Here is a 15,099-nt window from a genome sequence, read left to right on the forward strand (position 1 = left end):
TGATATATGTAATGACACGTTTCTAAAATATTTTAGGCTGTGGCCAGAATATTGTTCAAAAGAAAAGCGACTGATGACGAAGGCAACATAACAGAAAATACTGTTGATTACTTATCACTTGCCTCCCCTATGACAAACGGAGATGAAAGTGATGATCATATAAAAGTCATAATAACTCCACAATAAAAGAACGTTATATTCAAACCGAATTGTCTGGAGTTTATAAAAAGGTGTTAAAGTCTTTGATATGTCTTCACTTTCACCACTGCAAGAAAAAGCTGTTAATGAACTTTGTTTTGTTGCTGAAACATTTTCATCCCCAGTCAATGGTTTGCACAATATTTAATTGTTCATATCACATATCGTTTTTCTACATTTTATTTTAACATATTTTAATATGTAATGCAATGAAATTTTTTTTTCTTAATGTTTGTTCAACAGAAATGCAAAAGTTCTCGACCGTGATTCTACCAGATCAACCTGACGGAAATGGTTTCAGTGATAATAAGAAAAAGAAAGAATTTGTCAAAAATGATGAACTTGATAAAGAAAGTGAATCAAAGATTGTTACTGCTAGTGAAATTAAGGAAAATGAGATTCGTATTAACTGTGCTTCTAACGAATGGAAACTTGGCGGAGCAGGTGATATCACGACATATTGTAATGAAAAATTAAATATCACAGGATCATGTGCAATTGATGTCAAAGGAACTCGTTTCAAATCTTCTGATGAAAATTTAAACATAACAGAATCATGTGCAATTGAGGACGAAGGAACTTGTGTCAATTCTTCTAATGGAAAATTTAACGTGATAGAATCATGTGAAATTGATAGCAAAGCTTGTGTCAATTCTTCTAATGAGAAATCAAACATCACAGAATCATGTGCAATTTATGAAAAAACTTGTGTCAATTCTTCTGATGAAAAATTAAACATCACAGAATCACGTGCAATTGATGACGAAGGAACTCGTGTCAATTTTTCTAATGAAAAATTACACATTACAGAAACATGTGAAATTGATGATGATGAAAGAACTTGTGTCGATCCTGTTGATGGTAAATTGGCGATTGTAAATGTATCATGTATCATTAATGAGTCAGAGATCGTCGAAACTACTCATACTTTAACTAAAGACGTTGATAAACAAATTTTCTTAACACCCGATGACTTTGGCGATATCAGTAAAGAATTGGAGGAAATAAATCGCGTTTGCTTACTTGAGGAAGGGAATGGTGCGAAGCGACTTGATACCATCGATAAAGAGAAAACGGAAACTTTGTTCGAGTTGTCACCAACAATTTATCAGGAAAAGCCAAAAATTTCTAAATCAAATAGAGAAGAAGAAAGTCATAAATCGAATAGCAAATGTGTGGCAAAAAAGAATCCTGATTCCAATATAAGCAATATTAATGAGTGTCTTGACAAGGCATCTTGTACCACTTCATTAAGACATCATTTTGCTCGTGATCAATTGAACTGTATTGAAAATAAGCCCAAAGATGAAGAATTTGATATGGAGAATTTGAGCGAATTACCGGCAGAATGCTTTTTAACTCAAAGTAATGTTGCCCGCTCATCAAAAGAAAGTGATCCAATCAATTTTCCTGGTCTCATAACAGACAATCATTTTCTCCCTAAACATGGACTGGTTCAGTCGCCAAAGCTTAAAATCAATGAAAAGAAAAGGAGGAAAACAAACGATGAGAATGACAAAATTTGTGATGATTTTACCGACATAAACACTTTAACTAACATGCAGGTAGATACATCTAACTACTTCATGGAAAATATTTCTGTGAATAGCGAGTTAGCTGTTTGTCCCCAAGAAAAATCAGTTCATTCGAGTGATGTAATTAGTACGAATTATACAGTGAAACAATCATTTGAAGCAAATAATAAGAAAGGCTGTGATGATTTACAGTTCAATATGGATGCTTTAAGTGAATTTCCTGTAGATTTTGATTTGTCACAAATGATGGCAGCGGTAACTTATTCAAATTCAAATGTTGAAGATGAAATTGTGGATAATGAAATGCAAAATGATGCTTCATCGAAGTCATTTGTTGGATTTTCTACTGCCAATGGAACAAATGTGAATATTTCAGAAAAGTCGATGTTGCAAGACACAAAATTGTTTGGCGAAGTTTGCAGATCCGAAACATATGCTGTCGAGAATGGACAAAGATGTATTGTAAGAAATTCACTAAGCCATATTAGAAATATTGAGAGTAATTACTCCCAACAGGTTGATACGTCAAACGAGGCTTCAAAATTGAATTTTGGCTTCGCTTCAGGAAATACTAAGCCAGCTGACAAGACTTCAAATTTTATGTTTTCTACTGCTTCAGGAAAGGGAATTAGCGTGTCTGAAAAGTCGTTGAAGAAAGCTCAAAACATTTTGAATAGTGTGGATCACGAGGAGATTCATACAGAGAGCAAATCAAATAATAAAGAACAGGGTAGTTCTCTGTTGCTAACGTCAGCTGACAAATCTTCCAAATTTGTGTTTTCTACTGCTTCAGGAAAGGGAATTAGCGTGTCTGGAAAGTCTTTGAAAAAAACTCAAAGCATCTTGAACAGTGTGGATCACGAGGAGATTCATACAGAGAGCAAACCAAATAATAACGAACAAGGTAGTTCTCTGTTGCTAACGCCAGCTGACAAATCTTCAAAATTTGTGTTTTCTACTGCTTCAGGAAAGGGAATTAGCGTGTCTGAAAAGTCTTTGAAGAAAGCTCAAAACATCTTGAATAGTGTGGATCACGAGGAGATTCGTAAAAAAAGAAAATCAAATAATAAAGAACAAGGTAGTTCTCTGTTGCTAACGCCAGCTGACAAATCTTCAAAATTTGTGTTTTCTACTGCTTCAGGAAAGGGAATTAGCGTGTCTGAAAAGTCGTTGAAGAAAGCTCAAAACATTTTGAATAGTGTGGATCACGAGGAGATTCATACAGAGAGCAAATCAAATAATAAAGAACAGGGTAGTTCTCTGTTGCTAACGTCAGCTGACAAATCTTCCAAATTTGTGTTTTCTACTGCTTCAGGAAAGGGAATTAGCGTGTCTGAAAAGTCTTTGAAAAAAGCTCAAAGCATCTTGAACAGTGTGGATCACGAGGAGATTCATACAGAGAGCAAATCAAATAATAACGAACAAGGTAGTTCTCTGTTGCTAACGCCAGCTGACAAATCTTCAAAATTTGTGTTTTCTACTGCTTCAGGAAAGGGAATTAGCGTGTCTGAAAAGTCTTTGAAAAAAGCTCAAAGCATCTTGAATAGTGTGGATCACGAGGAGATTCATAAAAAAAAATCAAATAATAAAGAACAGGGTAGTTCTTTGTTGCTAACGCCAGCTGACAAATCTTCAAAATTTGTGTTTTCTACTGCTTCAGGAAAGGGAATTAGCGTGTCTGAAAAGTCTTTGAAAAAAGCTCAAAGCATCTTGAACAGTGTGGATCACGAGGAGATTCATACAGAGAGCAAATCAAGTCATAAAGAACAAGGTAGCTCTCTGTTGCTAACGCCAGCTGACAAATCTTCAAAATTTGTTTTTGCTGCTGCGTCAGGAAAGGAGGTGACAGTTGATGAAAAATCTTTGAAAGAAGGTAAAAATAAGTTGAAAATGAATGACCAAGACGACCGGAATTTTGAAAAGCAACATGAAGAATTAAATAAAACAATGATCAATGCTAATGCAAAAAAGTTATGTGTAAGGTCTTCCACGAGAAAGTGTTCTAGCTCCCAAGTGAGAGAAATTTCTGCTCCTGTAAATTCTAGAAATCAAACCGAAGAAAGTGTGAGCAAAGTTGATGATGAGAAAAAAGCGAAGGAAAGCAAGGATATAAAGAAAAAGTGGATTAAAAATATTTCGATTGGTGAAACGCAAAAAGAAATGTTACCTTCCGAGTGTTCTCCCTCGAAAGGGCTTTTGAATGATGTTAGCAAAGTAGGACAAGACTCGGTGAAGAATGGAACAGGAGTCGCGTCAGTTGACTCCAATTCAATTTACTATGATAGTAAAAGAAAGGATTCTAAACAATTTTTTACTCATGGTAAGATTTCCCAAAGACGATTGTTAAAGATGACTGCAACAATTAAAAATTTACGAAAGGCGTTTAAGAAAGTAAGAAGGACACTCACTAAAGCTGATAATAAGAATGGATATTCTGCTAACGTAATAAGGAGCAAGAAAACTGACTTGGGAAATACTACCACCGACTTTGAAAATAATGATATGCCAATATTTGAAGCCGAATTGATTGATGGAAAGAAGGGTAGTGATTTGAACACTTGCAAACGACGGTTATCTGAAACTGATGACGAGAATGGTACGTTCTGGAATTTTACATTAACTTGAAGGAAGATATTTGGGGTTAATGAGGTTTTTCACAGGTGGTGTTTGGGATTAATGAGGTTTTTCACAGGTTGTGTTTGGGGTTAATAAGGTTTTTTACAGGTGGTGTATGGGATTAATGAAAGTTTTCACAGGTTGTGTTTAGGGTTAATGAAGTTTTTCACAGGTTGTGTTTAGGGTTAATGAGGTTTTTCACAGGTGGTGTTTGGAATTAATGAGGTTTTTCACAGGTTGTGTTTAGGGTTAATGAGGTTTTTCACAGGTGGTGTTTGGGGTTAATGAGGTTTTTTTACAGGTGGTGTTCGGGGTTAATGAGGTTTTTCACAGTTTTCGTGCATTTCTAAGTTGCATAGTTTTGCCATTGTAACCATCATGTATCTTTTTCTTTCTTCTTCAATCAGTTTGTGTAAACACATCTTCGAAAACAGAGAGCAAAGACAGAGAGGTTCGTTGAAATATCCATGCATCTTTCTTACTAAAGTGTTTAGAAATTTTACATGAGTATAAATTATCAACAAATCACTATCATTTGAACCAAAAGCAATTTAATTCAAATAGCCTTATGATATTTCAAAGTCATTAGCAGTTGTATTTTCCTTTATTATGCGTAAGAAAATTCTTACTTGATACAAATTCTAAAGCATTTTCTGCCTTCGTCTTTTATAGGTTACCAATAGAAGAAAGATACTAAAAAAGATGGATCCTTTTGGTGAGTGAGTTTTGGGGGCACATTTATGGTGAGTAAGTTATGGGGAGTTATTGGTGATGAGTAAATAATGGAGGACATTGATGGTGAGTAAATAATGGGGGGACATTGATGGTGAGTAAGTAATGGGGACATTGATGGTGAGTAAGTAATGGGGACATTGATGGTGAGTAAATATTGGGGACATTGATGGTGAGTAAGTAATGGGGACATTGATGGTGAGTAAGTAATGGGGGGACATTGATAGTGAGTAAGTAATGGGGGGACGTTGATGGTGAGTGATTAATGGGGGGACATTAATGGTGAGTAAATAAGGGTTGGACATTGATAGTGAGTAAGTAATGGGGGCACGTTGATAGTGAGAGAATAATGGGGATATTGATGGTGAGTAAGTAATGGGGGCACGTAGATAGTAAGAGAATAATGGGGGGACATAACTTGTTGTTTTATACAAATCGACACGGGAATGCTCATTTTGAGTCATTTAAACACTCTGAAATATTCCAATTTAATCAAACTGAACTTGATATTTTCAGTGGCGTTAAAGGATCGAAAGGACTTTAATTCCCGGCTTACATTTCTTAATCCTCCAATATTTCATGATGTGATGGTCAAAGATAAAGAAACATTTTGGTAAACTACTGTTTCAAACTTGTTTTATGTGATAGTCCTTGTTATTCAAGCTCAATAATTTACACACAAATTTCACACAGCAAATTTTGAAGCCTAGTATTTTGTTTTTCTTTGAAATAATTGCTAGTTTTTTCATAATCAATAGGAACCACAGTTACGTATTGTGCATTTTAGTGATGATCTTGTGGATTTGAAAACTCCAGTCGCTTGCAAATTGAATCACAAAAGTGGCTCAAATTTTGTGACGCCGTACAATACCAACAAACTAAAAAGTAAACAGGAAACAACCACTTCGATGTTCAAAACATCTTCATCGATAAAACGTTCTGGATATGGAAAAAAGGGAATGGGAACTATTAACAAGGCACGTGTCACTTAAGTATTTGTAAACTTGTCAGAGCATATAATTAGTTGTTATAATTTCTTTAGGAGAATACAGTGAGACCACAACCTGGTTCCATATACAAGCTTAGAAGTAACCATACTTTGAGGATTCCTTTTAGACAATTCGTTTTGCAGGAAAGTAGACTGTCTTCTGATTTGGTAAGTTATCATAGTTTGTATGGGAACATTATGAACTTAAATGGATAACATGAGACCGAATCTTTTAAGGCAAATGATATGTTCTTCTTAAAAGCTGTTATTCTTTAAGGATTATAAACCTGAAATCGATCCTGCTTTACGACAAATCACGTTCGATAATGCAGAGGCATATCGCTTCAAGGGAGCGCATTTTGTCAGTGACAATATGCGTGATAACAACTGTCGTACTACATGTACTGATGGTGCAGTTCTTTACCTTGGAGAAGATAAATGTTTTGGGTTAACGGAATTTACTAAGTAGGTCTTTTTTTCTTGTGTAAGGAGAATTTAGTACAGTGAATATGCATAAAATGAAATATATGATACTTTATTCTATTTTTTTACATTCTTGTTAGCGCATTTTTATCATCTCCTGGCGTGGACAGGAAACTTGTCAATAATAAATGGATAGAGAATCATTATAAGATGATTATATGGAAATTAGCTTCCTATGAACGCAAATATCCACTCTCATTCTTGGGGAGGTGATTATTACTTAGTGGATAGATGGATCAGTAATGGGATAAAAATGTCTTTTAGTATTGGGTAGTTTAGTACATTTTACATGTTGTTAAAACCATAGATGATTTCTTGTTTCATATTAAGTTCAAATATTTTGTGCTTTGTCTTCATACAACGTCCTTGTTTTTTATTTATAATGTAATTTGCTAAACATCTTGAATACATATGTTTTTCATAGAGCTTTGACGCCGGATATGGTACTTCGTCAATTGAAATATCGTTATGATAGAGAGATTGACTGTTGTCAACGGTACTTTTAATCATGTCCTTGTTGTTCTTCGCTTTTGAATCGTTCTGTTGTATGTGTGTTTGTTTGAAAACTCCTTTAGAGAACTTACGTCCTTTTTATTTCAATTTTTAAGCATGCGCAGAGTAGTTTACTGTTTTCAGTCTTTCAGTGTTATGATTGTGAATAGTGAGAATACGCTTTGTGCAATGGAATGAGTGAAGGTCTTTTTGGAAAACACTTTCAATATTCATCTCACTTCTCTCTCTCTCTCTCTCTCTCTCTCTCTCTCTCTCTCTCTCTCTCTCTCTCTTGTCATCATCCATCATGTCCTCTCTGAAGCATCCAATAGTTGTTGTTTCCATTATATGAGAAACTCTCGTCGTTCTTCTACAGTTACGTATATAAACGCATTTACATTTACTATAGATCAGCTATTAAGAAGATCTTAGAAAGAGATGACAGTTCTTTACGAAGTATGGTTCTTTGTGTCGCTAGCTTTATGGATCCTTTTGAAAAGGAGGAGTATCCTATAAATATGACCAGCGAAAACAACATCGATAAGGTGATCTCATTGTTTTGAAGTAACATGTACATCAAATGTCAATAAAAGTTTTATTTTAGTTAAGTATACATGATAAAACAATTTTTTATTAGACACGTAAAGTTATTCTTATGACCGATGGTTGGTATACTGTTCGTGTTCAATTAGACGAACATTTAGTCAGTTTACTGAAGGAGAAGAAAATTTATGTTGGACAAAAGTTGTATATACAAGGTTCTGAGCTGTGTGGCTCTGTCCAAGCTGTATCACCTCTAGAGGTACGTATGTACGAAAATTGTACATGTCTGTTTCACATGTTCATGTAAAATCTTTGAATATACTCAGTTAAATGTTTATACATAAGTCGATGTATGTATATGCGATAACTTTTAATCGTTATTTAGGCACCAGGCAACCTGTTCTTACGTATTCATGGCAATTCCACGCGTCCTGCAAAGTCATTTGCTAGGTTAGGTTTCCATTGCACTAACAAAAGGTTCACCATTCCTATAAAATCTGTATCTCCTTTTGGTGGTGTTATTGGTTCTCTCAAGGTCATCATAGCTAGACATTATCCTCTTCAGGTAAACTTTAAAAATTTAAGCTCATATACTTATTTATGAAACACTTGTTACGGTGAAATGTGTGGAATTATTTCGTAGTTTACTTTTATTTTGTACTGTTCAACATTTGATTCAGTTTATGGAAAAACTACCTGATGGTCGGTGTTGCTTTCGAAACGCAAGATGCGAAGAGCGTATCGCAAAGAAATTCGAAGACGAGATTCAACGAAAAAGAGAAAATCTTGTGATGAAGGTTCAAAGGGAAATATCTTGTGAAGAAACAGATCTTATAAAAAGTAATTATTGATTTTGAAAGACAACAAATATTTTCATCATATTAATTTCTAATGTGTGCAACACGAAATTTGTCAAATTTTATATGTATTTGAATAGATTCGAAGAGACAAAAAACGACTTTTCTTTCTGTGGATCAAATTGAAAACCTTGTCAGTGGTAAAGATATGTACGACGCGATTAATAATGCCAGCGATCCAACATTTATTGAGGTAATTATGAATATTTGTATTTTAATATGTTAGGTAGGCAACGGTATTCTCATAAACTCTTACACTTTTACGTTATTCAAATTTCAATGTTCATAACAGCTAACACTTGTTATAAAGAGAAGAGCGTGCCATTGATTTTTTTATGAAATTTTGTGCACAAGAAACCTGAACAGATATTTTTATGGATTGTGTCTTATCATGCGCATTTTATTTCTTTTTATTTAGAACCATCTTTCAGTTGAGCAGAGAAAAATTCTTGATCGTTATAAATATGAGATATGCGAACGTCAAGCTTATTGTATTCGTCGAAAATACGAGGAAGCCTGGAATGAACTTAGCGGCCAGGTAATAAACTCAACGACCACTTAAGGCCAGGTCACTCTCTTACAATTTTAGAAGTAATCAAAATGTTTGTTCTATCATCATTTTTCATTCAATGCAATTGATTAAACACCATAGTTGTATATAGTTGCTATTTGATCGTGATAGGGTTCTTAAAATTATATCATTTCTTCTTCACAATGAATGACTGATTATATCTTTTTGGTTGCCTCTATTTTTATAACAGGAAACATTAAAAAGAGACGTCACACCTGTTTTAAAATTAAAATTGGTCGACTTGTTTGCATCTGAAACAAGTCGAACTCCAAAAAGTAAGTTGCAGCCTTGATTTAAATAGATATCTAAGTCTATTTGAAACGTACAGTATCAACTTGATCTTTTGATGGTTTTGCCTTCATTTTAATGAAATTTACATCTGAATTTTTACAAGTTTGTTGGCAATATTTATGTGTATTAAGCATCGAAGCAACTTATAACAATTTGTAGACTTCGCAAATTTGATGATTTTCAATATTGGAGGTTATGTTTACAAAGTATATATCATCAACAAGCTGTTTATAAATGATGTCATCTTTATCAAATGTAGATGAGCTGTGTATAGATGATGTCATCTTTATCAAATGTAGATGAGCTGTGTATAGATGATGTCATCTTTATCAAATGTAGATGAGCTGTGTATGGATGATGTCATCTTTATCAAATGTAGATGAGCTGTGTATAGATGATGTCATCTTTATCAAATGTAGATGAAACGCATTGTTTCCAAGAAAAACACTGTACGCACAATGTAAATTTTCTTTGAAGATTAATTTTCTTTTCTGATTTTCTACTTGCAACGAAGTAAATGGATGTTCACCTTATGATTCACGAATCAAAGTTAAATAAAGGAGTTTACCTAGGAATGAAATAAACTATTGCAACATTTTATTATTTATTTGAACTACGAGTCAAAAAGGCATCTCTTCTCAGAAACTCTGCACTATCCTTGGATTCTTTGTTTTTAATTGAGCTTTGCGAAATTTTGAAGATGCATAAATTTTTCAGCTGCATTGCTAACCGTATGGAAGCCAAATGAACAAACCATTACAACATTAGGAGAGGGAAAATGTTTGCAAATTTATAATCTTCAGGTTTCAAGGTAAGTTATGAAAATTGCATGAATGTCATTCGTAAAATTTTAGGCTTGAGTTGAAGTGAATGAATAGTGATCTTTATTGTTTTTTGTAGATTTAAAGACAGCAATATGGTGCAGGTCAGTGGTACACTACTAGAACATTTTTTTATAAAGAAAATTTAAGCCCCAGTAACTTCGTTTTGAACATGAAATCCTATTTTTGCTATTTTGTCTAACTACCTATAGATTACCGTCTTTTCTTAAATATTTAATGGAACATGGAATTGTTTCTACCCATTTTTCTTACTATTCTTGTTTACTTTAGCTATCGTCCAGTAGATGGACAATTTACAAATCTTTACCATCGGATATTCTCTTTCCTGCTGTCTTTGAAAAAAGAAAGGTTTCTTCTTCAGCTCTATATTATCGAGTTTTATCCATTTATCATTGCACTTTCGACATTTTTTGATTTCAGGTTTATACGTTACCTGAAATTTCAAGTTGTCTTCGCGGCAATATTGAGGTTGATTTAGTGGCTATTGTTGTGGCACAACGTTATTATGCTAAGTATGTCTGGCTTTTCTGTAGAACAACTCATAAAAAAATTTTGTAGATATTTACAATCACCATCAGTACCTGGAATATTAACCAGTTTCACTAACCTCTTGCATAAATTATATTTCTCAGTAAAAGTTTCCATCGTTGAAATCAATGGGTATCATTTATGAAGAAGTTTTGTTTGACGTTCTACCTGAATATTTCTGTCATTTTATGCTTTTGTTTTGTTGTCAATTTAGGTTTACTCTGTTCGCACGAGCTTATGCAAACCAAAGAGACCTTTAGGAGAACTCGAGAGCAGATCAGTGTAAGCCCAAGGCCGAAAGGTCAAGAGTTGCACCTTCTTGAGAGTTCTCACAAACATCTCCGAGGTTTGCAAAGCCTGTGCAAACAAAAGAAACATCTTTATTTCTTTTGTGAAATAACAATAATTCAAAACAGACAAATTTAAAACAAACGTTTTAATTTTTAATTTTAACATATATTCATGTGTGGTTTGCAAATTCTCTTTGATTGATTTAATCGGTTGAGCTCTGATCGGTTTTCATTGGCTAATACAAACACAAGCTATAGACCAATCAGCGCACGTGTTGTATAATTGTTATTGTATAATAATTATTATTTTATAGCTTAACCATGGTGTACATCGCGGATGCTGATTTTATTTTTGTGGTATTAAAAATCTGGGGTGGACTAGAGGTATGGTATAATGAAATAATTATCTGATATTGAAGTATGGTAGTGAAACAACACATAAATAGTGATTAAGAGGGACATAAATTATTGCATTTTTGTTACAGAGCTATGGTCTTGAGGGTGTAGTAAAAGATGGTAATATCATAGCTGCTTGCAATTTGTTCACTCAGCCAGAGAAACACCATGGTGTTTCATCTTTAAAGTATCATGAGTTATCATTGGTCTCATCCAATCCATCGAACAAAATTTTACGAAACAGACTTAGTGAACTGCGAAAGACAATTTCAGTAAGTCAAGGAGACAATTTTGTTGGTCAAATGAAGTTTGTTATGATTTGAAAAGATTTATATTGTAACACGGCGCTTCTTCTGTTTTCTAGAATATTGAGTCCTTTATGACAAAAGCTAAAGCCAAGTTTGACAATTTAGCCACTACTAAATCGTCTACACCCAGTTCTGAGTGGTGTACTCCAAACAGACCGAAGAATTTTTGTATACATGGTAGTTTATCAAATGGATCAGGCAAAACGCAACGGCTTAATAGTACTATGTCTACGAAAAATAAAGAGGTTTGTTTTTTTATGTTTCTATATGACATCTTTTCATTATAAATTTTTTGTCTCTTAAACCAGGTTTCCATTTTATCGACTTCACGACACGTCATCAGACCAATGATGATTATATAGAAACCAAGCTTTATATTAAATAAGTTTTCAAATTACTGTTGAACCTCTACTTGTGGACACCTCTCGAAAGTGTACACCTCCCTAAAGCGGATTCTGCTTTTGGTTTTTTCCATCAAAATATTAACTCTCATAAACTCTCGTAAGCGGAGGGCACCTGGTGGTGGTCCCAAGGCTGCTGCCCACTTACGGTTGAATCGACTGTACTATATTCTGGTTCATTGAATACATTTCGTTAAAATTTTATTTCGTTTTCAGGGTTTCTTAACTACTGTTCAATCTAACCGTACATTCAGTTCAAACAAAGCGAATCCACTGTCATTCACTAATACACCGAAGCGTAGCGAGAGTGTTCTCCAGTCAAGAAAACGTTTATTGCTTTCAAAAAGGAGAAAGCTCGAAGTTATTGCTGGTAATTCATCTCCAAAAATATCACCAATTCCTAATGTGTTATCGCCAAATGTTAGAAAAGTTTTTCAAGTTCCAAGACGTGTTACTACTAAACCTAATAATGAAAATGAAGAGGAATAAGGCTAAAACAATTTGTGTGGAAGTGAAGAGAATATCATCAAAGTATATAGTATCAACATCGTTATAACATGGAAAGGACTTACGCAAGTCGTTACAATATGTTACTGGTTGGCTTACGATGATAATACATTCACGACCTCGTTCTTTTTATCGTAAGCAATCAAAAATCCGTTTTTGAAATAGCTGTATTCCAATGAAAATTAGTAAAATTGTAACAGCTTGAATCTTCAAATGAAAAAAACTGTAGCAGTATTATTAATTCGCTCCCTGTTTCAGGCATAAAAAAGAAATCAACGTTATCTAGAATTACTATGTATATATATAAGTGTTTTTTAACAGACGATGTTGATAGTTTAGTACAGCTTAGTTATTTGTTGTCAAATGCGTTGTTTAAACTCTAAAGGAACTAAACAGTACATTGTGATTTTAAAATTCAATTTATTATTATTCATGTCACACTTTAGCACTGTGATAACTAGCTATGTATAGTTAATACATTAAAGATTGTTGTGCCATGGCTATATTTTTTACTCTCTGTTTCAAAACGTCAATCTTTACTTTCCTCAATGACTGCACTCATGCATTTGATAAATCTAGTTTCGAAAGCTTTTTCAGAAAAGCGGGCTTCAACTGACTCTCTTGCTCTGTTTCTCATCTCTGTTTTTTCATTGTTACCCATTGAGAAAATATCATACATCAATGTCGCATAAGAATCCTCAGAGTCGGCCAAGAAACCTGTAGGTGCACCTCTCCATTCTGTGACAATATCTATCTTAGGTCCACCAGAGTTATGTGCAAGAGTAATAACCCCAGCAGCCATGCATTCAACAACACCTATACCAAAATGTTCATTCCACATGGTGTGTAAACCTATTGTAGCCATTGAAAGATGATTTTTTAATTCTTTGAATGTGACATTTAATGCAAACTCCACATGTTCATTGATGTTCAACTGAGCCGCTAAAACTTTCAAACTACCAACACGTTTAGAATCATCTTCGTTACGACAACTACCAATTAAAACAAGCTTATAGCACCTACGTTTGTCATTAGATATTTTTTGTAGGAATTTAGCAAATGATCTTATTTGCAATGCGTGATCCTTTTCAGGTCTAAATTGACCAATAGAAATTATCAATTTTAATTCAACATCTTTCCTCTTAATGTTGAGAAAAGCTCTTGTATCACAAGGCGGAAATACTGTTGATACATCTTTTCCCCAAAGTGTCCTAATGTGTTCCAGGGTCCATGAGGAGTTCACCATGACAACATCAGCACATGACCCGGCCAATCCATAGACGTATGCAAACAGTTTGTAGTATAATAGTTTAAGATAACTTAAAACTTTACTTCTAGCTATGAATGATGCATTGTTATATGTTGCTCTTCTGTCACTAACTTTTGACAACATATCTGTACTGATTGTTGGATAATGAACATAGCAACCCACATCACATTTGCCAATGTATTTAAAAAGTGGCAAGGTAAATGCATAACCCATTGTATCAATATAAATATCTGGATTAAATTTCATAAGTGCCTCCCAGCCAAGATAAATAGATCCAATACTTTGCCCGAGTAACGTTAAAAAAGGATAATGACGAGCCTCCACCCATTCACGTTTCTCAAGAAATACAAACTTCACAGATTGTTTTAAAGATATGTTAAATCGTTCGTTTGCTCTTTTTAATATGTCATCTCCAGTGACATGACCATCTCCAGTGTAAATTACAAACTTTAAATGAGAATATTCCTCTGAAGTGCTCGTATTGCTGTCCAGAGAACCCTTTCCCCTCCACCACCGGCATTGCAATACGGATGAAAAAATGCAATGGTTTTAGAAGAAGTTGAAGATTTTAAGTCATTAGTAGGTAGCGTTTCAATCTTTGTTCTTCCACGTTTGCTGACAAACCATCTAGCAGCGATAACAATCAAAATTGCAGCGGCTATAAACAGTAAACAACACGACAAGAGTACAATCGCAACAAAAGCCAATTTAAAATGCCAAATCATTTTTACTCAGCCAAGAAAGTCTAAAGTAGTAACACAATAACGTAAAGAATTAATCCAATTGAAATGGTGAAATTTGTTATGGAACCAAGACCAAAATTATCACAAAAATTCATATATTTAGAGAGTGGTGTCCAGTCTCTTGAGGAGCGACAGCGTTGCCAGCTTGGGCTTTTATCATCGGAATTAATCATTAACCCGAGATCTCGGGATATATGAAAGCTGTTAGGATTTTTTTGATTTTTATTTCAAAAAAAGGCATTTTTTTATTTTTGAGTTGGAAAATGAATATAACTGAAGCGTGCTACCTTCTGATTGATTTTATGAAGCCAAAATTTAAAAAAAAAATTGTAAAATTATGTTTAACACCACAGTTTATATAGTTATATGTAAATATGAGTGTATTGTTTGTTTAATCTTTGTCCACTTTTGTGTTCATCTCTATGTCTACGTTTTTGTTTGTCTTTAGGCCTTCCTTTGCGTTATTTTTTGTGATTTTGTCTACCTTTGTGTCAACCTTTTTGTCTAG

General features: G+C 34.0%; 2 protein-coding genes across 2 annotated transcripts; one reads left to right on the top strand and one right to left on the bottom strand.

Moving 5' to 3' along the window:
- Positions 1 to 247: 247 nt before the first annotated feature.
- On the top strand, positions 248 to 13,079 carry LOC124445193 (breast cancer type 2 susceptibility protein-like). Its single transcript, XM_046995901.1, has 22 exons — positions 248 to 329; positions 442 to 4,175; positions 5,840 to 6,058; positions 6,124 to 6,237; positions 6,347 to 6,534; positions 6,633 to 6,761; positions 6,977 to 7,048; positions 7,454 to 7,589; positions 7,682 to 7,846; positions 7,973 to 8,152; positions 8,268 to 8,427; positions 8,525 to 8,637; positions 8,863 to 8,982; positions 9,206 to 9,290; positions 10,024 to 10,117; positions 10,207 to 10,231; positions 10,419 to 10,496; positions 10,569 to 10,660; positions 11,281 to 11,350; positions 11,452 to 11,634; positions 11,727 to 11,915; positions 12,288 to 13,079. Exons 1-22 carry the CDS (start codon positions 248 to 250, stop codon positions 12,558 to 12,560), a joined length of 6,501 nt encoding a protein of 2,166 aa, XP_046851857.1. The 3' UTR covers positions 12,561 to 13,079.
- LOC124445324 (GDP-Man:Man(3)GlcNAc(2)-PP-Dol alpha-1,2-mannosyltransferase-like) lies at positions 12,979 to 14,644 on the bottom strand. The gene has a single exon (XM_046996045.1). The coding sequence runs from the start codon at positions 14,092 to 14,094 to the stop codon at positions 13,108 to 13,110; it is 987 nt and encodes a 328-aa protein (XP_046852001.1). The 5' UTR covers positions 14,095 to 14,644; the 3' UTR covers positions 12,979 to 13,107.
- Positions 14,645 to 15,099: the final 455 nt, after the last annotated feature.

This window comes from Xenia sp. Carnegie-2017, unplaced genomic scaffold (genome assembly GCF_021976095.1).
Source record: "Xenia sp. Carnegie-2017 unplaced genomic scaffold, XeniaSp_v1 HiC_scaffold_22, whole genome shotgun sequence".
Lineage (NCBI taxonomy): Eukaryota > Metazoa > Cnidaria > Anthozoa > Malacalcyonacea > Xeniidae > Xenia > Xenia sp. Carnegie-2017.

Bases quoted from the DNA above. Each gene is read 5' to 3' on its own strand.
- LOC124445193 (XM_046995901.1), top strand. From the start codon at position 248: ATGTCTTCACTTTCACCACTGCAAGAAAAAGCTGTTAATGAACTTTGT. The intron at 10,661-11,280 runs GTATGTCTGGCT...ATTATTTTATAG, and splicing joins GCACAACGTTATTATGCTAA to CTTAACCATGGTGTACATCG. The intron at 11,351-11,451 runs GTATGGTATAAT...TTTTTGTTACAG, and splicing joins AAATCTGGGGTGGACTAGAG to AGCTATGGTCTTGAGGGTGT.
- LOC124445324 (XM_046996045.1), bottom strand. From the start codon at position 14,094: ATGAAATTTAATCCAGATATTTATATTGATACAATGGGTTATGCATTT.